General features: G+C 38.1%; 6 protein-coding genes across 6 annotated transcripts; 2 read left to right on the forward strand and 4 right to left on the reverse strand.

The window, feature by feature from the left end:
- Positions 1–3,325: 3,325 nt before the first annotated feature.
- On the reverse strand, positions 3,326–7,906 carry LOC106438827 (ribonuclease II, chloroplastic/mitochondrial-like). Its single transcript, XM_048768421.1, has 15 exons — positions 7,520–7,906; positions 7,272–7,431; positions 7,088–7,201; positions 6,880–6,957; positions 6,681–6,812; positions 6,070–6,291; positions 5,742–5,924; positions 5,556–5,618; positions 5,331–5,437; positions 5,105–5,254; positions 4,858–5,017; positions 4,277–4,672; positions 3,920–4,147; positions 3,614–3,820; positions 3,326–3,545 (listed from the first exon to the last, which is right to left on the reverse strand). The coding sequence occupies exons 1-14, from the start codon at positions 7,807–7,809 to the stop codon at positions 3,701–3,703; spliced, it is 2,403 nt and encodes an 800-aa protein (XP_048624378.1). The 5' UTR covers positions 7,810–7,906; the 3' UTR covers positions 3,326–3,545; positions 3,614–3,700.
- Positions 7,907–8,040: 134 nt separating this feature from the next.
- LOC106372572 (uncharacterized protein At5g02240) lies at positions 8,041–9,687 on the reverse strand. The gene is made up of 7 exons (XM_048768422.1): positions 9,533–9,687; positions 9,054–9,325; positions 8,948–8,984; positions 8,764–8,861; positions 8,611–8,672; positions 8,346–8,469; positions 8,041–8,259 (listed from the first exon to the last, which is right to left on the reverse strand). The coding sequence occupies exons 1-7, from the start codon at positions 9,579–9,581 to the stop codon at positions 8,140–8,142; spliced, it is 762 nt and encodes a 253-aa protein (XP_048624379.1). The 5' UTR covers positions 9,582–9,687; the 3' UTR covers positions 8,041–8,139.
- Positions 9,688–10,393: 706 nt separating this feature from the next.
- BNACNNG03600D (uncharacterized protein C24B11.05) lies at positions 10,394–12,588 on the reverse strand. The gene is made up of 8 exons (XM_013874343.3): positions 12,418–12,588; positions 11,827–11,890; positions 11,665–11,730; positions 11,483–11,580; positions 11,273–11,398; positions 10,917–11,186; positions 10,761–10,826; positions 10,394–10,676 (listed from the first exon to the last, which is right to left on the reverse strand). Exons 1-8 carry the CDS (start codon positions 12,571–12,573, stop codon positions 10,521–10,523), a joined length of 1,002 nt encoding a protein of 333 aa, XP_013729797.2. The 5' UTR covers positions 12,574–12,588; the 3' UTR covers positions 10,394–10,520.
- An 882-nt stretch (positions 12,589–13,470) lies between these two features.
- LOC125592810 lies at positions 13,471–15,012 on the forward strand. The gene has a single exon (XM_048768231.1). The coding sequence runs from the start codon at positions 13,471–13,473 to the stop codon at positions 15,010–15,012; it is 1,542 nt and encodes a 513-aa protein (XP_048624188.1).
- A 601-nt stretch (positions 15,013–15,613) lies between these two features.
- On the forward strand, positions 15,614–17,102 carry LOC125592811. The gene is made up of 4 exons (XM_048768232.1): positions 15,614–15,889; positions 16,004–16,147; positions 16,201–16,263; positions 16,323–17,102. Exons 1-4 carry the CDS (start codon positions 15,614–15,616, stop codon positions 17,100–17,102), a joined length of 1,263 nt encoding a protein of 420 aa, XP_048624189.1.
- A 5,715-nt stretch (positions 17,103–22,817) lies between these two features.
- LOC106433538 lies at positions 22,818–23,717 on the reverse strand. Its single transcript, XM_013874365.2, has 2 exons — positions 23,405–23,717; positions 22,818–23,305 (listed from the first exon to the last, which is right to left on the reverse strand). Exons 1-2 carry the CDS (start codon positions 23,715–23,717, stop codon positions 22,818–22,820), a joined length of 801 nt encoding a protein of 266 aa, XP_013729819.2.
- Positions 23,718–27,595: the final 3,878 nt, after the last annotated feature.

Genomic DNA, 27,595 nt, shown 5'->3' on the forward strand with positions numbered 1-27,595 from the left:
TTATAAAATAAACAAATCAATAAATACAAACTCAAAATTCAATATTTTCTATTAATCAAAACAAAATATCTTCAATGTTGTATCTTTAATGTACCTATTAAATATAGAAAATGTAAGCATAATTACACTAATTATAAGAATAGATTTGATTCCAACCAATTGATCCATTACTTCGGTAATTGATTTGCTTGCAGAAGAGGAAACAATAAATTTAAAATTTATAAGAATATAAAGATATAGAGATTCCAACCAATTGATTATATTTGCGTATGATTTCCGCATAATAAGCTTCAAATTGAACATTAAAAAAGATAGAGAGATTTTTTTTAATCGTTTACCGACACAAACTTAAACAAAACGAAGAGTTAAATGTATTTTTTTTTTGCTACACTTCCCGAAAAAAAAACGGTTACAACAAGGGCTTTCATAATATGGTCTTTTAACATATTAATGTTATGGACATTTAATAATTATCTTGACAAAAAACAAAGACTATAAATAATTTATTATTAATAAAATTATGAAATTATTTACAATTTGATGACTAATTCATCGCCCTTTTTTATATGTTAAATTTTTCATAGAAGTTTAAAAATCATTTTATTTTCTTTAAACATGTATAACTAATTTATAATCTTTTATGCCATACTAAGTCATAATATAATATTTTTTCATATTTTACATTAATAACCATTGTTTTTATATATCGTCTACAATTCTCTAATTACGTCTATTTGTTCAATTTTTTATATGATATCGAATATTCATCGTAAATAGATGGTTTAAGATGCCAAAAAAATTATTTGCTTGGTGAATATAATAAATCAAATATTACAAATACATTATTTAGTTAAATAAATAACCAAAAACCAAAAATTCAAATTCGCGCTGGCGCGCAGGTCAGGGTCTAGTTTATATTATATTCCACCGAATTTGGTTTTTGTTTAAAAATTTCAACATTCAGGAAAATAGTTTCAACTGGTTAGATTATTATTGAAATGTTTTATAACATTTAAAATTTGAAAATTTCCCACTTTAGTATTTTCTTAACATTCGGCACTCTGTTTATGACTTAATAATCGTATATACATATTTCATAATTTTATACAAATTAGTGAACAGCTTTTATAGGAGCTTTAAGTATTTAGAATGATTTTTTTTTAAAGGTAGGAAATCTTATATATTAAAAAAAAAACTCAATAAGGAAATTTTTGATATAAGCCAAGAGAAAAGCAAACGCACGTGGTCCGCACATGGGTAGCTAATGCATTTTCCTTGGTCAATTTGCGAGTGGCCAATTGAGAATCACACTGAACTAAATCCTGCGTTCCGATTCGATCCAATTCATTTGATCATATTGGAATACTTTTACGTAAAAAAGTGGTCTAAGATATCACTCGCTAACTAAATACTAGTATCAATGTGTTATGTACGTAAGATTTTGTTTGTTTCTTCACGGATTAAAAATGGGATTACTAGAGTGTCCGTATAAGTACACGGAAACTACGGTATAACATTTAACAGGGCCGTGCGTTGATGCAGTTAGGCTTCAACTGATTGCGGGTCCCCGTATTCTTGTTCTACCACCGACGCATGCATACACTCGTAATCAAGTAATCTTCACAAAGTGAACGCATCTGATGTACAAGTTGGTAAGATAATCACATGATTAAATGTGTTTGATCGATTGTAAGAAAATATACGTATTTTTCTTCAAAAAGATAAAGCATAGTGCAACTTCACCCTGACATGTAAATACTCAAAGAGAGAAAACACACAAGATTACATCAAATAAAATATACAAAAATGATTTAGTTACAATTAAAATTATTTTCACCAACCAAGGAAATTTCAAATCTGTCCATATTGTGTGTATATATATCATATTTATATAGAAATTTAATTTTTCGACCACTATATCCATGTGGCTTCATTTATTGCAAGTAGTTTACATTTGTTTAACTTTATAAATAATTGTTCTCAAGGTACGTAAGCCATTACTCGCAGGGAACCCATATATTTATATTTTACTACGTTACGTACACCATAAACGTTTTCACACTTTTGTTGAGTTTTTGTCGAGTTAACAAATTGATATCCAATTACATTGTTTACTCATAGATCGAACGTAACTAAATGTAATTAAACAAGAAAGTCAATAAAAGTCAGAGATTTATTCCAAGTAAAAGTTCAAGAAGCACATGTGATTGTTTCCAAGAATGTTCACCTAGAAGTAATCATTTATGGCATTAGACGAAAATTTATATTTTTTCCGTTTCTAAATAAGTTTTACTTTGATATTTTCTACACATATTAATAAATTGAATGAAATGTAATTAAGTTTTTAATTGATCAATAATATTTAAAATAAATAAAATTATTTGTAAAATCAATATATTTTACAATTAATTTAAGCTGAAATTAAATAAAATTTGCATTGAATTTTTAAAGTGGCATTTTTGTGTAAGAAAAAAAAATGTTAGAATTACAGTTAAAATGAAACAGATGAATATGTTTTCGTAGAAATTTATTAAATTGTTACTACATGCGAGCGAATTATCAATGCGTTTACCTACCTAACCTAAAGGTTTGATGACAAATTAGTAAAGATGAATGCATGTGCAGACTGCAGTTAATATTTTGTTAGGGTAGTTTTACAAGTAAATCCTTAGATTACACTTCGTCCGTACCACTTGACATCGAGCAGTTTAGTGTTTCCAAATGCAGAATCGAAACCGTAACATTACTTTTTCTTGTTTTAATACTTCCAAGTTGGGTAAAATTTCATTAATCATTAGAGTATATACTGCGTTAATAATCATAGATATGAAAATTTTAGTTCATTACGTAATAAAACATCGTTTGAAACTTTAAAAAAAAAATTGATACGTTTTTAAAGTCTCAACTAGGAAACTATAATGTTCCTATCTGTAGAGGATGTGTCTTACGATATATCAAATTCTCAACTAGTCGGTGACCCGTATTAATGGTTAGAAAACAAAATGCAAGGACACAGTAACATGAAAATATTCATTTCAAGTGTTTGTTGCTTCACATTTAATTTTTGTTGATACGCTTATCTAATACACGACGTACATTTTCAGCATTTGACTTTTTTTCATGTTCCACCACGCGCAGACTGAACTCTCGGTACAATTTTTGACTTTGTAAACTACCATAGATACCTTCATCCTAGAGTTAAGGGATCAACAATGTGAAAGTCCATATGATTAGATCTGAACTACCTTATGATCCAAGCTAGCTGCGTACTTGGATATCAAGATACCTTTCACATAGCTCTGAACCTATGTTTGAGACTTTTAGATCGATCAAATCCAAGGCTGGAATAGTATATTCACATTCCCTTTTTTCTTTTCTTTTTGCTCAATAGAACCAAAGCAAGTTACATATATCGACTTACAACAACAGCATGTAAAATTGTATGAACCATATAAGCGTGTACCACATGACCAATGTGTTTTAACTCCTAAAGCACATAGCTCGAGCCCCCACTGGCTGCGTTCATCAGCAGATTTCCTTATCACCTAAAGAGTTAAGTAGTGTGAATTATTTAATAACCAAATTAAGAATATTAGTGGAGATGATTGGTTACCTATTTTGCAAAAAAAAAACAAGCTCTCTATCAGTTTCAGGCCTCATTTTTGATGAATTTGTCTGGGAACTAAGGTGTTGTTAACTCCTAGAGAACTTCTTTGAGAAGAATAAGATCGTCGCGGGGATGAGCTTCTTCTACTCGAACTTCGACTTCATCTCCCACTTGTTTTCCTTCTGATACCCATGCGGTTGCTTGAAAACCCACCTATAAACAATTTACGGGTGAGTTAATTCGCCTTTGTTGTATAATATAAAAAAAATATGCAGAGAAATGTTTTTTTTGGGTTGTATCAAGAGCAATTACCTCAACCAACAAAAGAGATGCGATACGGTCTTTGACAAATCTCAAGATCAATGCGGTGTATTTTTTACCCTTCTGTTGTCTTCTTAGAAACTCTATTACCCAATAACGAAGACCACTGTTGCAGAGTTTTCTCACTACTCGGTTTTGCATGTTTACGGACGCTGCTATACCTTCTAGCTCACCAGCTGAGAATGGAAAATTGTCACCTCCTCTAAGAAAAGCCTTAATCTGTAATTTCAACAACACGCTTTGCCAAATCACTGTATTGTTCCATGTTCAAACAAAGCTTAAGGCATAAATCACCACCCCAAATAGATCAAAATCATCTGATACCATGAGAGGGTGAAAACGTTTTACCTGGTAGTGTGCGGTAAGATCCATGTATCGACGAATGGGAGATGTGAACTGAACGTAACCCGGAATTCCGAGCACTCCATGTCGAACAGGACATCTGAAATTCATTTCTGCAGCACGCATTACTTTGACAATGGATGCAGAACGAACAGGTCCTTCTGGAAGATGCGCAAATGCAGACACGTCAATATTTGACTGTGGTTGTCCTCTATATGGCAATGGAATATTGTGCTGAGACCCAAACGTTGCTATAACCTCCCCACAAAGTATCATCATTTCAAAGACAAGTCTCATTGCCGGGTCTGCCTGATTCTCTACATAGAGATTAATCAACGGTTCTGGATCTTCAGGATTCACCACTTTGATACGAGTTTCCAGTGTAGTTGTGTCCACTGCACCCTGTATCAGCCCAGAAAGAGGAAAGTGTTCCAAGAAAAACAGCATTCAGCAAAAAAAAAAAAAAAAAAAAAACTTAATGCCCATAGATGTTGAAAATGTAAAAAGCCAATGTAAAACCATTAGCAAAAACTATGATTTTTCTATGCTAAGGTTTTGATGACAGACAATAGAAAACTCAAGCCAACCTGCTCATGGCGCCATTGAGAGCGGAGGAAAGCTGCTTCGGACAGCAATCTCAGTTCAACCTCCTCTTGGAGGTTCATGTGAAGCAGCTCAGCAGCACTTTCATATGTCAACATATAGGTCGGTCTGATGATTGAATTTTCTACCGAATATTCTGCAATGCTGTAACAAGAAGCTGTAAGTATTCTTTTAGTTCTGAGTATTCTGTAGATAAGAAATCGAAAGAAGAGCAATGAAATATTCAGTTACCTGCCATCAGAACGGAGGACAACAGACACAGAGACAGCATTGCATGTTTCTCCTTGTCTCAAACTCATTCCTTCCATGGCAAGTTTTTCTGGAAACATGGGATAAGTAGCGGTAGGAAGAAAGACAGAAGTTCCCCTTCTCCTTGCCTCTCTAGAGCACATACTAATAAATCAGAGTGACCAAAAATATGTTGTTATAGTGATCAAAGACATGCATCGTACTTTACCTGTCCACTTTGCTCCCAGGTGTAACATATCTAGCAGGATCAGCAACATGTATCCAGATCTTTATCCGTCCATCCTGCAATCTCGTTGCACTCAGGGCATCGTCAAGCTGCAGAAAATACCATGGAACGAGAAAAAATACTGACAGTTAAATGAGATAGCATTCAGACTTGATTTTTCAAACGTAGATTTTGCAGAAATCAAATATAGGAGATGTAAGTATTTACCTCATCAGCCTCATCAACATCAATTGCATATACCTTCAAGTGTGTGAGATCGATCCTCCTAGCCTAAACAAGGTTTGAGAAAGTGAGAATATTGAATCTTGGAGAATGAATGTCAACACTTTGCGAAATTACCACTAACATGCGACAATATAACAAACATATCCAAATGCAGGACAAAGTGCTCACCGCATCAAGATCAGAAGACTCTGAAAGAAGAATTTCAGCAGCTTCAACAACTGCATCGGAGTGGTCGGTGGGGAGATTCAGTTTAAGCAGATCAAGATTGACATGTACAGGAAAATATCCAATATCTATGAGAAGGTTTAGTGCCGAGACAGCCGTTTTCTGTAATCCCATGGATTTTAAGATCTGTCAACCACAAAAATACATTAGATTACAAAAAGATTGTGATTTTGCTTCAACAACCAAACAATCAAAATCTTTGGGAGATGTAGCTTCACATGCGTATAACAACAGCTTAAAAATGCTAGCAGAATGAATGTAGCTGACTCACCACTCCGGCCACTTTGCGTTGGTCAATGCTTGCCCACGCATCAATAGCATAAGCTTTGAGTGAGTCGATATTTTCTCGCACTTTATCATTAGCTAACCATGAAGATTTGGGGGGCTTAGTGTGACTAGGCGCGTTCTTGGCAGACTTCAGCAACTGAATAAACTCCTCAAACTCTCTTTCTTCTGCCTCCTTCACACGTTGCCTGCGTAAAAGTTCTTCCACCTACAAGAAAAACAACAAACAGATTATCAGAAGATATAAGGTGGTGGAGCATCAATAATTATAAGAGTCAAAACCGCACAATCAAGATCTCTTTCATTAATTATATATCATCAAGCCTGATAATAGCATAACCCAACAAACCAAGTCAAATCTCAGCCATGATCTCCAAATATTGTTGCAACTTTCATCCACATAGAATTCTTTTACTTGATATCACAAATTCATGGAAACTAAATGAAGCTCACCACTACTTGATAAAACAAATAAAATCCTAATATCTAAGGATTGGAAGTCTTACACTACCAAGCATAGAAAGTCTATGGAGAAAACATCCTTCAAGTGACATAGATGAACCTATGAATACAGGGGAAAAGATGCACAAGTAATACCTGTTCAGTACGGCGGGGGCTATAGATCGATCGAGAACCTTTTGACTCCAATACAGAAAAGTATATCTCGTCTTTTGAGAGCAAAAAATGAGCACAATAGCTTTCGAGAGGATCTGAGCTACCATAAATAATCTGAAATTTAAAAAGGCATAGTCAAACGACAGGGCTCGACCGCTGCATTCACTCAAGGATACGGTACCTCTGCTAACTCTTCTGGCGTCACAGGTTTGTTCTTCTCAAGCAACTCCATCCAAGCAAACTCAAGCAGTTGAGTATCCTGCATCAAAATAATAACTACAAGCTCATTCATGTAACATGACAACCTCATCTTAGAGTAGAACCCCCAGAAAAAGAAAAAAAAAGCAGGTTTCTAAAACCTTTGACAATCAGTAATTAGCATTACGTACCAAGTTATCCTGAGCCCTCTGGAGGAAATCAGTAAGCTCTGTATGGTTAAAATTATAAAGACCTGGGACGATGTAGGTAATTTGCTGCGGTTTGATGGAAGAAGAAACACCATTCTGCACCATTAAAGTGTGAATAAGTCAAACGATCTGCAGCAAGGTCAATATGTATGAGTACAAGTGAAACCTGATCAAAGACCATCCAGTTCTTCTTGCCATCAGGTCTATGAGTGACTGCCAACAACACCCTTTCTGGATCCTTCTTGAACTCCAGAAGCAAACCCGCCTCTAGCTCTTGGTTTACTAGCTTATCCTCAACAACCTCTCCGTAGCTTGTTAATTTCACCCTACAGTTTCATCTAATCCTCGTTTAATTCAAGATTTCTAGTTCAAGTTTTGCTGATAATACACAGAAGAAAGGATAGTGAAACGTACTTGACACTGGCGCGAACGCTGATTCGGCTTCGCTTGCGCCTGCTGACTGATTCGAGCTCTTGGGAAACACTTTCCACGAGGCTATGAATGCACGCCGAGCAGCTCGGTGCATCGCCGCCGCCGGTGTTCTGTCGCAGTGGAGGAAAACCAAGCCCTGATTTCGAGAATTCGCGGAGATGAGACGATCTGAGTCGCTGAATACGGTGGCGAAATAGAGAGACGGGAGGAGCGCAGCCGGTGGTGGCGGTGCGGATGATGAAGCAACCGTTAATTGCCCTCACCGACATCATCTTCGTAGCTGAAGGTGAAGACGCCACCGAACGCTAAGGTTCGATAACGGAAGAAGAAGAACAAATCGTTCTCTCTGGTTCATGTGGCGATAGAAAGGCAAGTGAAGCGGGTGTGATAGAAACTGGATATTCAAGTTTCGCCCCTACTTTCTTATTAATTCACATATCTTCCCCGTATTTTTATGTTTTGCTATTTTGGCCCAAACTTCTTTGAATTTACAAGAATGTGACTAATTTTATAGACTCTTTTTTATTGAACCCGGAGATTTTATTTTAAAAGGTTTGGTACATTACAACACAAATTATTCAGTTGCAATAGAGATAGAAGATCTAAAAACGAGCGGTGACTTGAGAGAAGAGAGCCTTGAAGTCATTGGTGGGAGAACTGGTTCCCTCTGGTTTTGAACCGAGATCAAATGCTTTATTCTTAGCTTCCTCGAACAGCAATGCCTGTATTTTTTTTATACAATTGAAAAACTCGAGGAAAGAATGGGGTAAACTTGATATTTAAAATGACGAAGCTGGTGAGAGCAAACCTGAATGCAGACTTCAGCAACATCAGCCCTGGGGACGGTTTTGGTGTCTGTTTGAAGAAGCTCATCGTCTTTGCCAACTAGGAGCTCTCGTGCACCTCCTTCTTTGTCTAGAAGTCCTCCAGCTCTATTTTCCATCAACAGACAAAGTTTGAGAAAATTAAGACACCCATGAGATCATAAGAAAGCTTCTTCATCAGTTTTAAAATCTAGAGAATTTGATGTTAATTTCAACAATAACAAGCATTAGAGCGAGTTTGTTTGTTACCTGATTATTGTGTAAGGAGTTCCAGAATCAGCAAGGTACTGTTCAGCTTTCCTCTTCCAAATCTGAGCCCACATGAGGTAGCCAAAAGGTTATTAGGCGTATTATAAGAAACCAAACTCAATTAGGAAAGAAAGAAGAAACAAAAGAGCAAACCAGTATGTTCCCATTTCCCAGTTTGTTGAGAGGATGATCAGGATTTGTTCCACCCATGGACCCAACCAAGACAATATGCTTAACACCAGCAGCCTTGGCTGTTCACAGAAGCAAGCTCACCAAAATAAGGCACTCTATACTTCTTAACAAGACAAACACAAGTAACAAGAGAGGATGAACATACCAGCATCTATTTGGTTCTTCTGGCCAATCCAATCAACCTACACACAAAGAAAAAGACAATCCAAGCTGAAATTTTGAAGGATTTACCAGCTATTTTTTTCAATTACCTGTTCAGGGTATTGTCCATCATCGAAAATGAACTCAGGTCTTCCACCTTTAGTGGGATCAAACCCAGGTTTCATCTTGGGCACAGCGCTAGTGAGAATCACAAGCGCATCGATCCCTTGAATCGCAGGGGTAATGCTATCAGCATCCCTTATATCACCAATGAACACATCATCTTCTCCTCCAATCTTCTCTTTCCCTTGAGGAGTTCTCACTAACCCCTTCGCCACAAACTTGTCTGACCTCTCCTTCAGCTTCTTGTACACAATCTGACCTATCAATTCAATTCCATTAAAACAATCACCAAGCTAAACAAGATCATCATCACATAAAAGAAAAGAAAAAAAAAAAAAGAATCATCATCACATGCATAAACCACACATTCAGAATCACAACGAGGATAGTGGATCATAAGCCTCCACTATAATCTAAAAGAGAACTAAAATGAAAATTGACAGCAGCGAAACGAAAGAGTGAGTACCTGTTTTGCCACTAGCGCCGGTAACGAGAACGGTGGGGAGATTCGCCATTGAAGAAACTCTCGATGCTCTAGAATTTTCCGATTACTACAAAAGAAAACGCTTCGAAGCCATTAAAGAAGAAGCGATCGGTACGAGCATTAATGACCGTCAGATGTTTCGACAGTTTGTTGTTGAGCGTTGACACGTGTCAATTGATTAGTGGTGAAATTACTGACACTCTTACTAATCTCTTTATTGCATTTGGGCCCAACTTCTATTGTGTTCAGCTATGGGCCAGATACGTTCATTTATGGGTATCGATCATTTTGAATATGTAACTACCTGCCGTTTTCCCTAGACTCGTCATTCTTAAAAACGACAAGTCTTTTTAGGGTGCGAAAGGTGTTCCTTCGTTTTCGGCCATGAAATTATTTGTTCTGAGCATATTCTGAAACAACTGTCACTGAACTGTCAAGTCTGTCTTGTTTGTATTTTAATAAAGAAAAGAAAATCATACTCTCACTTAAATAATCTTTGCTTAAGCCAATATCAAGTTATCAACTCATAGTAGATTTTTAAACTAATATTTATTTACTAATACAGTAATCATATTGGATACGACTGTATCAGCAAAATTTAGCATGTAGCTGTACTTTGTTAAATAAAATAAAGAATATCCGATCATAAAAATATTTATGTAATGGAAAAAGAATATCAAATAATAATACGATGGTATGGTGAGATCTTATTAATATCTAGAAAATCTATATTTTAGTTTCTTGAAGTGTATATTGAAATTATTCGGATCAAGCGTATTGACTAGTTTTATATTCCACTCGACTGGGAGATTTTTAGTTTATGTATTTCTCTTGCAAACTAGATGGAGATTATTTTCTGCTTTTATTTAAATTTATAAACACGACTCGAGAAACAAAAATGACATAACGTCATTTGAAAAAAGATTGAAAATGACAGTGGATGAAAATTAGGTACAACGGTGAAACAGTCCTAAGCTGTAACAGGTGTCTCAACGGCGACCTTGCCGGAATATCCAACATCAACCGATTTTCTGTCCGATTTCCATAACTCCGGTATTGCCTCCTTCATGTTGTGAATGTTTTCCAAGACGTAATCTGCTCCTTTGACTTTGTTTGATGCACCAACCTGAAAACAACAACCTCAAGTGTCAACTGCAAATTCGGTTTGATTAGTTTAGATTCCTGTTTGGTTTAACGAAAGTAATCATACCAGAACCGTGTCGAGACCAACGCGTTTTCCAGCTTGTACATTTCGAACACTGTCCTCAAAGAACAGCTGCGATGACAAATAAATAAAACTTTAGTTCTGCTGTCCTCGTTTTTCGAAAATCGGAAAATAATTATTTAAAATTTCGGTTAGCTATACCGTTCGGTTAGGGTCAATATTGGCGATTTCGAGAGCTTTCTCAATAGCGGCTTCGGACGGTTTACACACGATAGGCGTTTTCGGGAGTAAACTAACCGGTTCAGACCGGTCGAAATGTCCAACGATATCAAAAATCTCGGTATCTCCAGACGCAGCATTTGTGTGCGTCGGGTTAAGCGTTTCGAAACATATGATCCCTTCGAAACAATCCTCTAATCCCAGCCTCTTCAACGCCTTGACCGCGTGAACTCTATCCGCGTTTGTAAATATCTAACAACCGAGGAAAACGTGGTTTAGCTATTTATCAAAACTATATAATAATATAGTGCATGGTATTAATTAAATGTATCACGTACGACTTTTCGTAGAGGAAGGCTAAGCAAGAGGCTTCGAAGAACAGGGTCGGGTTTTATGTTGTCGTACGGTAAACGACCGTGGACGAAGCTATGGTATTCATCGTAGTCAAAGTCATATCCGATCGCCTGAAACAATAAGACGTATCGGGCTAATTAGGATAATACGTCTTAAAAATGTATATACAAAACAATTGAATATTGATCACGTACTCTAAGACCGGCCATTGTTGTTCCATAGTTCTTGTAGAGAAGATTAGACAATTCAACGATTTTGTCCTTCGGTATACCGAGTTCCTCGACCATATAGTCTATCGTACCGGAAAAATAAAAACCAATTTTTGAAACGAACTATTAATTAGTCGATAAGTTGACAGTGAGACAGATAAGGTTACCTTTGATGTTCTGCCCACACTCTCTTGCGATTCCGGTGCTAAGAGGATAAAGAGTATCGTCCAAATCTGAAGATAAAATTTTGATAAGTGCCTGGTCAGGAAACTATGTTCACGTAATTAATGTTAAGTTCATTGGTTTATTCCGGTTAGGAAGGTACGTACCGAACAAGAGACAGTCGTACTTCTGCGTCGTTGCAATTCCGTACCGGTTTTCGAACTCCATTCTCTGATTGGATCACAGGACAAAAATATTAAATGAGTTATTACTTTAAATAGAGTTTTGATTCTGAATCACAGAAATTAACACAAATAATTTTGTCAAATGAATGGACAAGGTTCCTTGTGTCTTAAGAAAAGTGGGATAAGATTTTTTGAGACGCGAACAGAGAGATTCAGCGAGTTACAGCCACTCCAAAATAATTATTAGTAGTACATATACAAACAAAAGAGAATATGTCTATATATGTACGTATCATGTATGCATTTAGCATTAACACGTGTGTGGACAACACAATATAGTGATGGCTCTAAACTGATGCTGAGGAAAATAAAGATAAATTGGTTCTATTACTGAAATGACTGATGTATTAATCAAAGTAAAACGGTATAACCGTATAAGTAACCGTATAAAGCTATAGAGCTGATCCGATGAAAAACAGCAGGGGATTTGTAAGCAAAAGACAGAACCAACGAAATGTTCATAAACTCAAGAAGGAAACAGGAAGGTGTTGAAGAAGGATTTAGTAGTTCTACCTTAAGCTTAGAACAGAAACTGGCGGATGCAGAGGAAGAAAGAGCAGAATATGTTAAGAGAGAGAAAGGTGCGGGGGAGGGATAGAGAGAGTCATAGAAGGAGTTTATATAGGAAACTCTCTCTGGCTCTTTTCGATCACTAAAAGCTATTTGCATTTATTTATTTATTTTATATATTAACTTTTTAATTAATTATATTTCTTCCTAACTAGTTTAGTTTTATTTAAACCGTGTGTTTCTAAATTCTAAGTTCTAGCGTACAAGTCAAATTAAGAGGATGACCACGCCATTTACATTCTTAAATTCTTAATGCGTGCTAATATATCAAAAGTTGCAATAATTATATGTATCATATGATTGTTTCACAGAAAGAAAGAACTCAAGAAGATACTTAACATTTTTATGGACCAGAAAATATAATTTTCGTTTTTTTTTTATCAATGGAAATCCAAGCTTGCGTCTCTAGATGACTCGAGAACCTATGGGAATAATAGCATTCTTTCGTTTTTATATCAACCGAATTTCTTGAGCCACCTAGCTTCTTATATCATATTTTACAAATATATTTTGCTTTAAATTAGTCTTTGAATTTTCATCCCGTTTTGGTCCAATAGTTTGGCCGTATGAGTAAGTAATACGTTCAACTTTGGGTATTTGGATTTTGATTGGAGTATCATATGAATTCAATATCGGTTGCCAACTATATAAGCTGTAAGACACCAAGTTGATCAGATCCACCATCATGTGCATCTAAGATAAACTTTTAGAAAGTTGAAATATACATAAATATGCAACAATTATTTAACGAAAGCCAAACATTGTTTGTCTAGGTTATAATTCTGCAATTACTAGTACATACCATAAATATAACTAATAGTATTGTGTAGAAAATTATAAAATATTGTTGAAACTATGGTTACTTCCATGTTTTTTTTCGTTTGCAGTTTCAATCAATAATTGCCTGATTCGAGCTAACTCTAAAGCGGTCAAGTCTAGTAACAATCCTAAAAAAGCTTCCGTTCGGAAGTTATGAAGTCTTTTTGTGCATGGAACATGTGTGGCTTCAACATGCCACGCAAACATAGAGAAATACGGCGTTGGGTTCAAACAGTAAAATTCACTTTTGGGTGTCTGCTGGAGACGAGGGTTCAGAAAGAAAACTATGGAGTTTGTATGGAGGCAGCGCTACCGGGCTGGGCCTCTATGGCCAATTACGAGTACAGTCAGCTAGGGCACATTTGGTTTTGTTGGACAAACAAGGTGGTTGTGACAAAGCTTCACGTTAGCTCTCAGGTCATCACTTGTGCCGTCCAGTCACATGAAACAGGAGAGCAGTTCATTTGTTCAGCGGTGTATGCTTCGAACAGTGAAATGGAAAGAAGAATTTTGTGGGATGAATTACGAGGTACACAAGTAGCTTATCAGTATTTAGACCTGCCTTGGATAGTCATAGGTGACTTCAAGGCAACCCTTTCTACTAGAGACCATCCCCGTGGGGGTGGCGCCCCTTCCTCTCAACTGGGGATGAGGTATTTCCAAGAATTGGTAGGGGACTGTAATCTTACTGATATGATGTCAACTGGAGCTCTATTCACTTGGTGGAACAAGCGAGATGAGGATCCTATAGGCAAGAAGTTGGATAGAGCTTTGATACACGCGGCTTGGTTTAGAGACTTTCCACAGTCAGTAGCACGATTCGAGGCTGGAGGCATATCTGATCATGCAAGATGTGTGGTTCATATTACTGGTAACCACAATGAAGCCCGCAAACCGTTTCGTTTCTTCAACTACCTTACCGAGCATGCTGAGTTCCTCCCAGTTGTTAAAAGAGTGTGGGAGACTAATCATGAAATTCATCACTCCCGCTCGGCTTTGAGCAGATTCCAAGCCAAGCTAAAGCTCCTCAAGTTTGAAATGAGACTCCTTAACAAGACTCACTACGGGAATCTACCAAACAAGACAAAGCTTGCATTTGAGGAGATGTGCCATTGTCAAAATGTGGTACTGCTGGATCCAACCCCTGTTACACTTGCTGCAGAAGCTGAGACATCAGCGAGATGGAACAAGTTGGCTTCAATAGAGGAGAAGTTTTTTAGACAGAAGTCTTGCGTAAGATGGATGGGAACAGGGGATCAGAACACGACTCTTTTCCACCGCTCGGTTCAGACTAGGAATGCTTCAAACTCCATTACAATTCTTGTCAATGAGGCGGGTGAAACGCTCACAAATCTTCCAGACATAAAGAAGGAGACGGTCATGCATTTTCAGAAATTTCTCCAAGTGCAGGATATGGACTCTGAAGGTGACTCCCTCCCTCTCCTACAGGAACTGTTATCGTATCGCTGCACTGCTGGATCAGTTGCTAGTCTTGTAGCTCCGGTCTCAGCTGAAGAAATTGTTTCTGCCTTGCATGCTCTGCCAAGCGATAAGGTCTCTGGCCCAGATGGCTTCACCAAAGAGTTCTTCGTAGCAGCCTGGTCTATTGTAGGAAGGGAATTTGTTGTCTCAGTGCAGTCTTTCTTCTTATATGGATTCTTACCCACGGGAATCAATGCAACGACCCTCTCGCTCATACCTAAAACCGAAGGAGCGTAGACTATGAAGGAGTATCGACCGATAGCTTGCTGTAACTTCTTGTACAAGGTCATCTCAAAGATTCTTGCCTCTCGGCTCAAAGAAATTCTCCCAGAGGCAATAGAGCTAAATCAGATTGCTTTCATCAATGGTAGACTACTCTTGGAGAATGTCCTACTAGCCACTGAGCTCGTGAGTGGCTACCACAGAACCAGCAATTTCAATCGAGCTGCGATCAAATTTGATATCTCCAAGGCGTTTGACACGGTTCGGTGGTCTTTTATCACATATGTTCTGAAAGCCATGGGTCTACCTGCACAGTTTATACTCTGGATTAGGGTCTGTATCTCGACAGCTGCTTTCTCGGTGTCAATCAATGGCAGTCTAAAAGGTTTCTTCACGAGTGCGAGAGGAATTCAACAAGGCTGCTCGCTTTCGCCTTATTTGTACGTCATACTGAACAATGTTCTGTCCAAGATGTTGAATAAAGCAGCAGAAGCGCAGCAGTTTGATTATCATCCTCAATGCAGGGAAGTGAAAGCTTACCCATCTTAGCTTTGCAGATGACATACTAGTATTCACAAATGGTACTAGCAGGTCACTCCGCGGGGTGTTGCAAGTCATGGATCAATTTGCTCGGATCTCTGGGCTGCATATAAACGCCTTTAAGTCATCTATCTTTGCTTCTGGTCAGACTGTAACTCCTATGCTAAATGAGGCAGAGCGGTTAGGGATCAAGGCGGGGAAGCTACCAGTGAGGTACTTGGGCATGCCACTTACCACCAAAGCTCTATCGAAACAAGAGTATGAGCCACTCACTGATCAGGTGAGGGGAAGAATGTTGGCATGGAGAAACAAATGCCTCTCCTACGCGGGTCGACTACAGCTGATTAAATCAGTAATCTGAGGCATTATCAACTTCTGGAGCCAAGCCTTCATCTTGCCAAAGGCTTGTCTGAACGAATTAGAAAGTATGTGCAGCGCTTTCTTGTGGTCTGGCTCTCCTAACCAGACGCACAAGGCTAAAGTGGCATGGGAGGACCTATGTTGTCCTCTAGAAGAAGGAGGATTGGGAATAAGAAAGTTGCACTATTCATCTAAAGTCTTTGCTTTAAGCCTAATCTGGAGGATCATCTCGAAAAAGAGCTCGATGTGGGTATCATGGATACAACAGTACCTGTTGAGACAAAACTCTTTTTGGGACGTTAGGGAGGATGCAAAAAGTTCTTGGATTTGGAGAAAGCTGTTAAAGCTTCGGTCGCTAGCATATCTGTTCACACGGATTGAGGTCAAAGATGGGCGAAATGCTTTCTTTTGGTAATTGATTGCAGAGTGGAAGACTTATTGACATTACGGGTGCAGTGGGTACTTGTTATCTTGGCATTGCCCGCGATGCTAGAGTATGTGAGGCGGTCACTCAAGCGCAATGGAGTGTCAGAAGACATAGGATTCGGCATTTCCATGAGCTACATGCCCGCATTCAGAGAGAACCGGTCCCTGATGATCAACAAGGACAAGATGTGATCCTGTGGAATCACTCCGATGACAATTTCAAACCATGGTTCTGTTCAGCGCGCACTTGGGATCAGATCAGGCAAAAGAAGGCCACAGTTTTATGGAACAAGAGTGTTTGGTTCACGCAAGGAGTACCGAGATTCTCCTTTATAGTCTGGTTGGCTGTGAGGAACAGACTATCAACAGGAGACCGAATGAGAGCTTGGGGGATTCATCAAGGCTGTCTTTTGTGTGGAGAGAGGGATGAAACACGGGACCATGTCTTCTTCGTGTGTCCCTATTCTTTTACAGTGTGGGACAAGTTAGCTAACAGACTGAGTGGTAACAGAACGGATCCTGATTGGACGACCTCGCTGCAGTTTTTAAGCGCAAACAACCTGCAGATAATGGACAAGATACTGCTCAAGATGGTCTTTCAAACCACCATCTACCATTTATGGCAAGAAAGAAACCGAAGAAGGCATCAGACAGGCCATCGCACGGTTGATCAAACAGTCCGAGTCATTGACAAGGCAATGAGAAACAGAATCTCCTCTCTTCGCTACAGAGCTGACCATAAATTCACTGGTTTGATGCAGAGATGGTTTGAAGTCTAAGCCAATACATAGCAGAATAAGATTCATCTTTTAGCCTTGTAAATTTGTTGTTTTTTAGGCCTATAAGTTTTTGTAAATGGTTATTCTTTTTGTCATTGTTCAATAAATTTCACATTTAATCAAAAAATTAATTGTCTGATTGGATTTAATTATCTAAAGAAGAAGATATGATCAAAAGCCGATCCTATCTCTTTTTTTGGGGTCAAAAGCCGATCCTATCTCTTTGGTTCCAATTATTGAGGAATTAAAACTCATTTAATATTTTCTTTTATGACTTTCTGTGCGTCTAGGTTCCTAGACCCAAGGACATCATAGAACTTAAGCACATGTGTCAAGGTCTCAAAATTTTGGAACTTACGGACTCGCTAAATTAGTAATACTTCTATTTGGATCTCTATAGCTATGACACGATGAACTGACAATCATTTTGATCCGTATATTATTGGCTCGGTATCATATTATTGCCCATCAATTTAACTAACTACCTGGAAAATTTGTTCATAAAAAAAAGCAATTACTTTTTGAATGGTAATTAATTGAAAAGTAGGTCCCGTGACATTTTTTTAATTGATGAATGGTATAGCTCTACATACCGCCTGTTCAACAATACAAATGTTTATAATAACCGAAATATGCTTGCAAGAAACGGGAAAATACCCTATTCCTCTACGAACTAATTGTTTCCGGTTTTTTCACATATAAACTTTTAAACCATGCAAAAAAATACATGAACAACACGAAAATAGTTTATTCCTCTATGAACTAGTTTTTTCTGGCTTTTTCACACACGAACTTTTAAATCATGCCAAAAAGCACATGAACAACTCTATTTTTAGAATTACATACACAAACTATCTATTTTAACTAATTCTCCTAAAACTGTAACGGTGTAATTTAAATGTTGACTTGGTTTATGACATGTGAAAAACTGGTTTAATTAGGGTTGATAAAAAAAATACTATGTAGTTTTTTTCTTTTTTCTTTTTTTTTTGTCAATTGCTCTTTTTTCAGAAATCGTTTTACCCTTCATCATCAGTTGGGGATATTGCGCCGATTTTATAGTTCATTGTGGCAATATATGGAGATTGTAAGCTAGTAGTTGATGCTTTTCTTTCTTTATGCATCATGTAAAACGTTTTATTTTTCTGCAGAATAATAAATTTTATCTCCAATTGATGACGAAGAGTAAAACTATTTCTGAAAAAGAAGAACAGTTGACAAAAAAAAAGAGAAGAAGGATAAAACTACATAGTATTTATCAATCCAAATTAAACCGGTTCTCCACCCGTCACAAACCTAATTAACATTTAAATAACACCATTTACGGTTTTAGGGAAATTAGTTTAAAAATCGATAGTTTGTGTATGTTATTCAAAAAATAGAGTTGTTCATGTGCTTTTTGGCATGGTTTAAAAGTTCGTGTGTGAAAAACCAGGAAAAACTAGTCTATAGGAGAATAAACCACTTTTCCGTTGTTCATGTGGTTTTTGGCATGGCTTAAAAATCCGTGTGTGAAAAAGCCGGGAACAATTAGTTCATAGAAAAATAGACTATTTTCCCTACAAGAAACATATGGTAGTTTCCAAATGTGGAGAGTCATGGATTATTTTCAAATATATAGATGACAAGAATAAGTGAAAAATGTTGTGAACAAGAGATGAAATCGTTACTCTTGTCTATATTATTTCTGAATCAAAGTGTTCCCTTATATAGGGGATACAAGGGGATAGATAAATGGAAAGTATCCAAATCATAAACCTAGAGTAAAAAGGAAAACCTCCTAATAGATAAACATGAAACATAAATGGAAACATTATCTACAAGAGGTGGCCGACTCTCTCTCCTCTTTGGGCCGCGGATACTCTCTCTCTCTATGGGCCACGGTCTTGGCCTTTGGCTTCTAGCAATCCACATTGTTCATAACACTCCCCCTTGGATGCTAGAACCATATGGGCTCGTACCATGCACGATGTTGCCTCGTTAAAACCTCTCTAGGAAAACCAAAAACCCAAGGTGGGAAAAATGGAAACCTTAGACAGGAAAAAGAGTACAACGCATGATACTCCCCCTGATGAAGGCATCACTGTAGATCCTTCAGGCGGCGCATCCCAATCTGATGAACCAGCTTCCTGAATGTTGAGGTTGGTAGTGACTTGGTGAAAAGGTCGGCTGAGTTGTCGCTGGATCGGACTTGAACTACTTGGACCTCCTTTGCCTTCTGTAGATCGTGGGTGAAAAAGAACTTGGGCAGGATGTGCTTGGTCCTGTCCCCTTTGATGTATCCTTCCTTGAGTTGAGCTATGCACGCGGTATTGTCCTCGTAGATGATCATTGGCTCCTCTTTCTTTTGTCCCACGGACAGACCACTCTCTTTCAAGATATGGCCGGTCATGTTCCTCAACCAAACAAGCTCACGGCTTGCTTCATACATGGCTATGATCTCGGCGTGATTGGACGATGTAGCAACTAAGGATTGCTTTGTTGAACGCCAGCATATTGCGGCTCCACTATGTGTAAACACATATCCTGTTTGAGATCTAGCCTGGTGTGGGTCAGATAAGTACCCAGCGTCTGCATATCCGACTATGTTTTCTTCTGGTCGGTTGGTATAGAACAAACCAAGATCTTTTGTTCCTTGCAGATATCTGAACAGATGTTTCACTCCGTTCCAATGCCTTAAAGTCGGACATGATCCAAATCTGGATAATAAACTCACGGCAAAGCTTATGTCCGGTCTAGTATGATTGGCTAAATACATTAAGGCCCCAATGGCACTTAAGTAAGGCACTTCCGATCCGAGTGGCTCCTCGTCGGGTTTCTTTGGACCGAATGGATCCTTTTCAAGGTCTAAGGACCTCACGACCATAGGACACGGTAAGGGGTGTGCCTGGTCCATATTGAACTGCTTGAGTATCTTCTCTGTATAAGTTTCTTGATGCACAAGGATGCCATTACCTTTATACTCAAACTGTAATCCCAAACAGAACTTAGTTTTCCCTAAGTCTTTCATCTCGAATTCTTTCTTTAGACATTCGACGGTTTGGGAAATCTCTTCTGAGGTTCCTATTATGTTCAGGTCGTCCACATAGACAGACATTATAACATAGCCCTTGCTGTCAAACCTCTTTATGAATATACATGGACTCATTGGATCGTTCTTATAACCTTCTTTGGTTAAGTACTCGGATAACCGATTGTACCACATCCGACCTGACTGTTTTAAACCGTACAAGGCTTTGTTTAGCTTAATACAATGTTGTTCTCGAGAACCTTTCTTATCCTTGAGCTCAATGCCTTCTGGAACTCTCATATGTATCTCATTGTCCAGTGGTCCGTATAGGTATGCGGTGACTACATCCATTAGGCGCAAATCCATGTTTTCTTTCACGGCCAGACTGATTAAGTATCTTAATGTAGTCGCATCCACCACAGGGGAATATGTTTCCTCATAGTCTATTCCAGGTCTCTGTGAGAATCCTTGTGCTACAAGCCGTGCTTTGTATCTCACTACTTCTCCTTTCTCATTTCTTTTCCTTACAAAGACCCATTTGTATCCCACTGGTTTGACATCTCTGAGTGTCAAGATTATAGGGCCAAAAACGCCTCTCTTTCTCAATGATTCTAACTCCACGTTTATTGCTTGTTTCCATTTGATCCAATCTGATCTTAGCATGCATTCTTGTATTGACGTGGGTTCTAGATCCTCATCTTTATCCATGATCTCAAGTGCCACTTTATATGCAAATAAATCATCAACGTTGATATCCTTTCTGTTCCATTGTTTTCCAGACATCATATGGTTTATAGAGATCTCTTGATTGTCCGGTCCTGGTGTCCCGTGAAGTCCAGCGTCCCGGACCTCACTTGGAGGGACGGCCGGATCATCGGGTGTGGTTGGTACACTTGGCTCGACCATTCTGGTCGGCTCGACCGATCCATCTATGTCCTGGACGGTTTCATTTGATGCTCTCGGTTCCAGCACCTTTCTTGGATTTCCGAGGCTGTTTGTCTTTGGAACCAATTGGTCTGCCACGTTTTAGACGTTGCTTAGACTCTGTAGCCACTTGACACTGTCCATTTTGGACGTCTAATCTTACAGGTGCATTACAAGCCGGGATATGTGATATTGTTACTCTATTTGGGTCAGCAAATGTATCTGGCAATCTATTAGCTAGCTCTTGTAGATGTATTATCTTTTGGACTTCTAAATCACAATCTTTAGTCCGAGGATCTTGCCAAGATGTCGATGGTCTAAACCATTCCAATTCTTTTGTTATCAACCGGCTGTTATCTCCCCCTAAGGACGGATATGTGGACTCATCAAACTGTGAGTCTTCGTATCTGGCCTTAAACAAATCACCGGTTGTTGGCTCTAGATACTTTATAATGCTTGGGGATTCATATCCTACGTATATTCCCATCCTCCTCTGCGGTCCCATTTTAGTTCTCTGTGGTGGAGCAATTGGAACGTAGACGGCACATCCAAACGTTTTGATGTGGGACACGTCTGGCTCATGACCCTTAAGTAATTGGGATGGCGAATATCTATGCTCACTAGATGGCCTGATGCGTATCAGTTCAGTTGCATGTAAAACCGCGTGTCCCCATGCTGATACCGGAAGTTTAGACTTCATAAGTAATGGACGGGCTATCAGCTGGATACGTTTAATGAAGGACTCGGCCAAGCCGTTCTGTGTATGGACATGTGCCACGGAGTGTTCTACTTTTACCCCCATGGACATACAGTATTCATTAAACGCCTGGGACGTGAACTCACTAGCATTGTCTAGACGTATAGTCTTGAGTGGAAAGTCTGGGAAATGTGCTCTCAGTCTTATCATCTGAGCAAGCAGCCGTGCAAAGGCTAGATTCCGAGTGGACAACAAGCATACATGTGACCATCTGGTCGATGCATCAATAAGGACCATAAAATATCTGAACGTCCCACATGGTGGGTGTATTGGTCCGCATATGTCCCCTTGGATCCTTTCCAGAAAGTTCAAGGTTTCTTTATTAACCTTGGCTAGTGATGGCCTGGTTATGAGTTTCCCTTGTGCACATGCAGCACATGTGAGATTTCGTGGGATCACTCCTTTGAACGTGTGCCCTTGAGAATTCATCATCAATTTTCGCATCATTCCTGTTCCGGGATGGCCAAGCCGGTTATGCCATAAAGTGAATAGCTCTGAGGCATTTGCCTCGACCATACTGATCCGTGCATAGTAAAGACCAGTAGTCATTGCAGGCATGGTCTCTAGGATCCTTTTACTGCCTTTGGTGATCAAAGTTATATTAAGGAATTCTTTGTTTCCTTCTTCCCATGTTTCAAGGTGGAAACCGTTCAACCTTATGTCCTTGAAACTCAATAAGCTTCTTCTAGAGCTTGGGGAATATAAGGCGGTTTTGATCTCTAGGTGAGTGCCCTTGGGCATCATCACATAGGCCTGGCCGTGACCTTCAATCAGGCTGGCCTCACCTGCAATGGTTTGTACCTTTGCACTTTGCAATGTGAGATTCATGAAGTACCTTTTGTCTCTTAGGATCGTGTGACTTGTGCCACTATCCACCACAATTACACTCATCTCATCATTCATTTCTATAAATAAAACTTCTAGACTTTAGATACTTAAAACTTTCATTAATGTTAATGTCATTTCATAAAGTAAAAACACCAAATCAAACACATAAAGCAATAAGACAATGTGATTCGAAAAACTAGTCTTTTAGACAGTCGGACGTCTCAAAATCCATTTGGTCATCTTTGCTGTCCCTGTCGGATTCATTGTCAGCATCATATCCCTTGTCATCTTGACTGTTCTCTTGGATCATATTTGCCTCCGGGTTCTTGTTCTTGATACTCTCTTGATAGAGTTCGCACAAGTGCTTTGGAGTTCTACAGTTCTTGGCCCAATGATTTTCCATCCCACATCTGTGACATAAAGACTTGGACGTGTAAGATGGTTTGGATATGCCACCTCGTCCACGGCCATAACTCCCTCGGCCCCGACCGTAATTGGAACCACGACCACGGTTATGGTGGTTTCCCCTTCGGCCGGTTGAGTAGTTATCTCTACCGTTGTGATTGTCACGTCTACGTCCCCTGTACCCACCACGGCCTTGACCGTATGGTTTCCTGTTGTCTTGGGCGTATTTGGTTTCTTTGGGATCTTTCCTTTCCATATCATGGGCTTCGGGTAATGGTGCTGTCCCGACCGGCCTTACTCCACTATTCTTCATAAGGAGTTCATTGTTTGCCTCGGCCAGGAGAAGACATGAGATCAGATCAGTATATGTGGCAAAACCTTTTGTCCTGTACTGCTGTTGCAACACAGAATTCGACTGATTGAAAGTCGTATAGGTCTTTTCAAGCATCATCACATCGGACACTTCTTCACCACATAGCCTTAGTATGGATACGATTTTGAACAAGGCTGAATTGTATTCGTCCACGGACTTAAAGTCCATGAATCTGAGATGCATCCAGTCGTGTCTTGCCTTTGGAAGCAACACCATCTTTTGGTGATCGTATCTGTGCTTTAAAGCATTCCAAAGATCGAGTGGACTCTCAATTGTCATGTACTGATCCTTAAGACCTTCGATGAGATGATGGCGCATATAACATATGGCTCTGTATCTATTCTTTTCATTCTCATCATTACCCTCAGTGATGGTATCACCGAGTCCTTTGGACTTTAGACTGATCCTTGTGTCTAGCGCCCACTGCAAGTAATTGTCTCCGGAGAGATTAAGGGCTGCATAGTCTCTGTTTGCTATTTTCGACATCTGATCCTCATTATCATTCAAGACATTAGATATACAATGGGATCACGTGGCCGCATGATATATGCAAGCTCGGCCACAACACGTCTTATGCATTTATGATATCAAACAATCCTAATCGACCATGGTGCTATCAAACAAGCCGCACGGCTATATGAACAATCAATAGGTTCGGTTATGCAATTCTAACTTTACCATGGTGCGATCAATCCTAGAATTCAATTCTACATGTCCTATAAAAGATTAATGCCACACGGCCTTGTATGTTTTAATGCAATCAATTTCAAGATCAAACGGTTTCAATATGCTGGCCGATCCTATCTAATCAGTTGTGAATGCAAAATCAAGTTCGGATTCATGCAGAAACGTTTTGAAACATTCTTATGATTTCTAGGGTTCCAATCTATCAACTTATGTTTAAGGTTTCAAGGCCTTAAGTTTTCATGTTCAGACAGATTTATTCAAGCAATCTAAACATTCCTAAACCTCAATTTAGATCAGAAAAACAATCAACCAAAGTCAATCTTAAAATCGGCTAATGCTTCTTTTGGGGTTAGGGTTCTCGATTCCATAAGCTAGGGTTTGTCAATTTCAGTTTTAATCAATCAACAGACAAAACAGGTTCTAGTTGGAATCAATTCATGTTTCTAGTTCTAAAAGTTTGTCGATTTTAGTCTTATCTTTCTTTTAGGGTTTCATGGTTTCCATAATGATGGAATTAGGGTTCTATACTTTCTATGTTCTCAGATCATGTTTATACCTTAGTTTCGTAGTGGATTAGAACCGGACCACCAGAGAATGGTTGAGACTTCAAGCTGAGATGATCGGATGGCTGCTGCCTCCTATCGGGTCGCGGATGAGGTCTATCGCGGATGGAGGCGTCTCGGCTATGGGCTGATCGGCTATCGGATTGTCTCGGGCTGGTCGCGGGGTTCGGGTTCGATCGCGAGCTGGATGGTTGTTCTCCTCGGTCTGGAACGTGATCTGAGAGGCTGAGATTGATCTCCTGAGTTCTTGAAGAGTTAAGAACAGGTTAGTGTTTAGGGTTTTGGTTTTGGGTCGCCGGCTTAGGCTTTTGGGGTTTCGGTTTTGGTCTCAGGGTTCAGAGGCTATCGTGCTGATAACGTGTTGTGAACAAGAGATGAAATCGTTACTCTTGTCTATATTATTTCTGAATCAAAGTGTTCCCTTATATAGGGGATACAAGGGGATAGATAAATGGAAAGTATCCAAATCATAAACCTAGAGTAAAAAGGAAAACCTCCTAATAGATAAACATGAAACATAAATGGAAACATTATCTACAAGAGGTGGCCGACTCTCTCTCCTCTTTGGGCCGCGGATACTCTCTCTCTCTATGGGCCACGGTCTTGGCCTTTGGCTTCTAGCAATCCACATTGTTCATAACAAAAAAAAAAAGATGACAAGAATATGTAATCATAATTGAAGTCGCATTAAAAACAAACACAAATATTTTCAATTTGGACATTATAAACATATTAAATGAATTATTATCAAAACATATTAAATGAAAATGACTTTTTAATCCATATACATAAGAAATTAGTCTTATGTTTGGTCTGAAATCTAAGTTTTTTTTTTTTGAAAAAAAAAGGTTAAATCCGGGTCTATTAAAGACACATACCTAATCCCCGGGTGGAGGTACAACCCACGGATAGACCATCTCCTAGGCATTCAAATTAGCCGAAAGCAATAGCCCATATCCGTGTGACCAGCGGGGTTCGAACTAGGATTCGCCGTATTGGGTATATTCCCTCAAGCGCCACTGGAGTACCACTACTGGTCCCCCGGGTGGAGGTACAGCCCACAGATAGACCATCTCTTCGGCATTCAAATTAGCCGAAAGCAATAGCCCATATCCGTGTGGCCAGCGGAGTTTGAACTAGGATTCGCCGTATTGAGTATATTCCTTCAAGCGCCACTGGAGTACCACTACTGGTTAATCTTTAAGCTTTTTTCAATACTGATTTTGAAATTTAGGCTAGCTCCATAGATTCATTGCATCAAGGGATCTTAACACTTCTTTTAGTTGTGAGTGGGAGCCGGGGAAATGGGAGTTGCATGCATGTAACGCAAGCTTGAAGCCTCCACTTGTACCTATAAGGCTTATAGCCCTCCATTTTAAAAACACGAGAAACACGAGCATGGTCAAATTTTCTATATTATTTATTATCTCAATTATTTTTGTGTAATTTATTAATATTTACCTTGGTTATTCGAATTAAAAATATGAATATTTCGTTGACAAATGAATGTGAACATGTGATGGTAATATACATACATGACATGTGCATCAAAGTATAAAATTATAGTTGTTAATTCTTTATGCATGGATTGTCGATATCAAAGCTGTTTATTTATTTCTGCCGCCGATGCCGGTGAACATTATGTCACTTATGTCTATAGTTAAAACGATGGAGTACAATTCTTATTGTTAACGAGTACAAACCACAACCATATATAATAAATAGCTCAACTGCAATAATCTATTGATTTTTATGCAATATAAATAAATTCTTCTCTCATTTTATTTTATAATAATATCAATGCAAAAATATCTAAACTATACATTGTTGATGACCAGCTCGTAATACTTTGAGATTTAATTGTGAACACTCAAAGTAGCATTAGATATATGATTCTGGATTTCATTTTATCTTTTCTTTTGTCAACACTATGATATTCATTTTTAGTTTGTTCTTTTCTCGTCAATTTCAAGAAAATTCCAATAAATAACTTAGTTTTATTAGTTTGTGCTGAGTTAAAAAAAAAAAAACTAGACGGTCTCTTTTTTTTTTTGTTATCAAAATTAAAAAAAAAGCAAAGCACAAATATATAAATTGTTCATAGAACTCCATTTATTAAATTCTACTCTATTTATAATGTATTTTTTATACTCCCTCCGATTTAAATATTTGGCGTTTTAGAAATTTTTTATTCCAGATTAGATGACGTTTTAAATTTTCAATATGAAATTTATTAACAATTTATATTATATATCCAATAATATTATGCAGTATATTTTACTATTGGTTAAACTGTGGTTCAATGAATAACCAATGATGTTTTTATTTAAAAGTAGTTTTGAAACCAAACTGGTAATTTGATTATGTTTATAAGTTGGTGTATGTGAATAAGGTATTCATGCGTACATCTCCTTATTTATGACAACTGTTGCAAACTTGCACAATTACATTCTCAAAGCAAATGAAAAGAGATTAATTCCTCTGATTTTTTATTAATAACTAATTAAACACGAACGATCATTTCAATGTACACTTTTCTCCATATATGCATTCTATGTTAGTACTCTTTCCGTTTTGTAAATAGTGCTATTTTGACATTTTTAAATATATTAAAAAATAATTAAAATATATTAATTACATTCATTCAAATAATAATATTTAAGATAAATAAATTATTTATAAGACCAATTTTTTTTTGTAACTAATATTAAATTTAAAATAAGCATAAATTATGTTAAAATTCTAAAATAACATTTTGTGTAATAATAACATTTTGTGTAATAATAAAAACAGATGGAGTATTAAATATCGGCAAAAATTAAATAGTACTTTCGAGAATCATTTTAATGGTGTGAACCCGAAGTTCACAAGTATCATTTGATTATAAGAGTCCCCGTGTACTAACTTTTGAGAATTAATAATATATTCAAGATACCATCATTTATA

The sequence above is a fragment of the Brassica napus genome, chromosome C9 (genome assembly GCF_020379485.1).
Source record: "Brassica napus cultivar Da-Ae chromosome C9, Da-Ae, whole genome shotgun sequence".
NCBI classification, from domain to species: Eukaryota; Viridiplantae; Streptophyta; class Magnoliopsida; order Brassicales; family Brassicaceae; genus Brassica; species Brassica napus.

Excerpts from the sequence above, each read along its gene's own strand:
- LOC106438827 (XM_048768421.1), bottom strand. The coding sequence starts at position 7,809 with ATGATGTCGGTGAGGGCAATTAACGGTTGCTTCATCATCCGCACCGCC. Across the intron at positions 4,673-4,857 it reads CTCAATGGCGCCATGAGCAG|GGTGCAGTGGACACAACTAC; the intron begins GTTGGCTTGAGT and ends GGGCTGATACAG. Across the intron at positions 3,821-3,919 it reads CATCTCTTTTGTTGGTTGAG|GTGGGTTTTCAAGCAACCGC; the intron begins GTAATTGCTCTT and ends AATTGTTTATAG.
- LOC106372572 (XM_048768422.1), bottom strand. The coding sequence starts at position 9,581 with ATGGCGAATCTCCCCACCGTTCTCGTTACCGGCGCTAGTGGCAAAACA. Across the intron at positions 8,862-8,947 it reads GAAGAACCAAATAGATGCTG|CCAAGGCTGCTGGTGTTAAG; the intron begins GTATGTTCATCC and ends TTCTGTGAACAG. Across the intron at positions 8,673-8,763 it reads TGGGAAATGGGAACATACTG|ATTTGGAAGAGGAAAGCTGA; the intron begins GTTTGCTCTTTT and ends ATGTGGGCTCAG.
- BNACNNG03600D (XM_013874343.3), bottom strand. The coding sequence starts at position 12,573 with ATGCAAATAGCTTTTAGTGATCGAAAAGAGCCAGAGAGAGTTTCCTAT. Across the intron at positions 11,891-12,417 it reads GTTTCTGTTCTAAGCTTAAG|AGAATGGAGTTCGAAAACCG; the intron begins GTAGAACTACTA and ends TGATCCAATCAG. Across the intron at positions 11,581-11,664 it reads GTGTGGGCAGAACATCAAAG|ACTATATGGTCGAGGAACTC; the intron begins GTAACCTTATCT and ends CCGGTACGATAG.
- LOC125592810 (XM_048768231.1), top strand. The coding sequence starts at position 13,471 with ATGTGTGGCTTCAACATGCCACGCAAACATAGAGAAATACGGCGTTGG.
- LOC125592811 (XM_048768232.1), top strand. The coding sequence starts at position 15,614 with ATGGATCAATTTGCTCGGATCTCTGGGCTGCATATAAACGCCTTTAAG. Across the intron at positions 15,890-16,003 it reads GACTACAGCTGATTAAATCA|ACGCACAAGGCTAAAGTGGC; the intron begins GTAATCTGAGGC and ends TCTCCTAACCAG. Across the intron at positions 16,264-16,322 it reads CTTCGGTCGCTAGCATATCT|AGTGGAAGACTTATTGACAT; the intron begins GTTCACACGGAT and ends AATTGATTGCAG.
- LOC106433538 (XM_013874365.2), bottom strand. The coding sequence starts at position 23,717 with ATGCGCCATCATCTCATCGAAGGTCTTAAGGATCAGTACATGACAATT. Across the intron at positions 23,306-23,404 it reads ACAGCAGTACAGGACAAAAG|CACCATTACCCGAAGCCCAT; the intron begins GTTTTGCCACAT and ends CGGTCGGGACAG.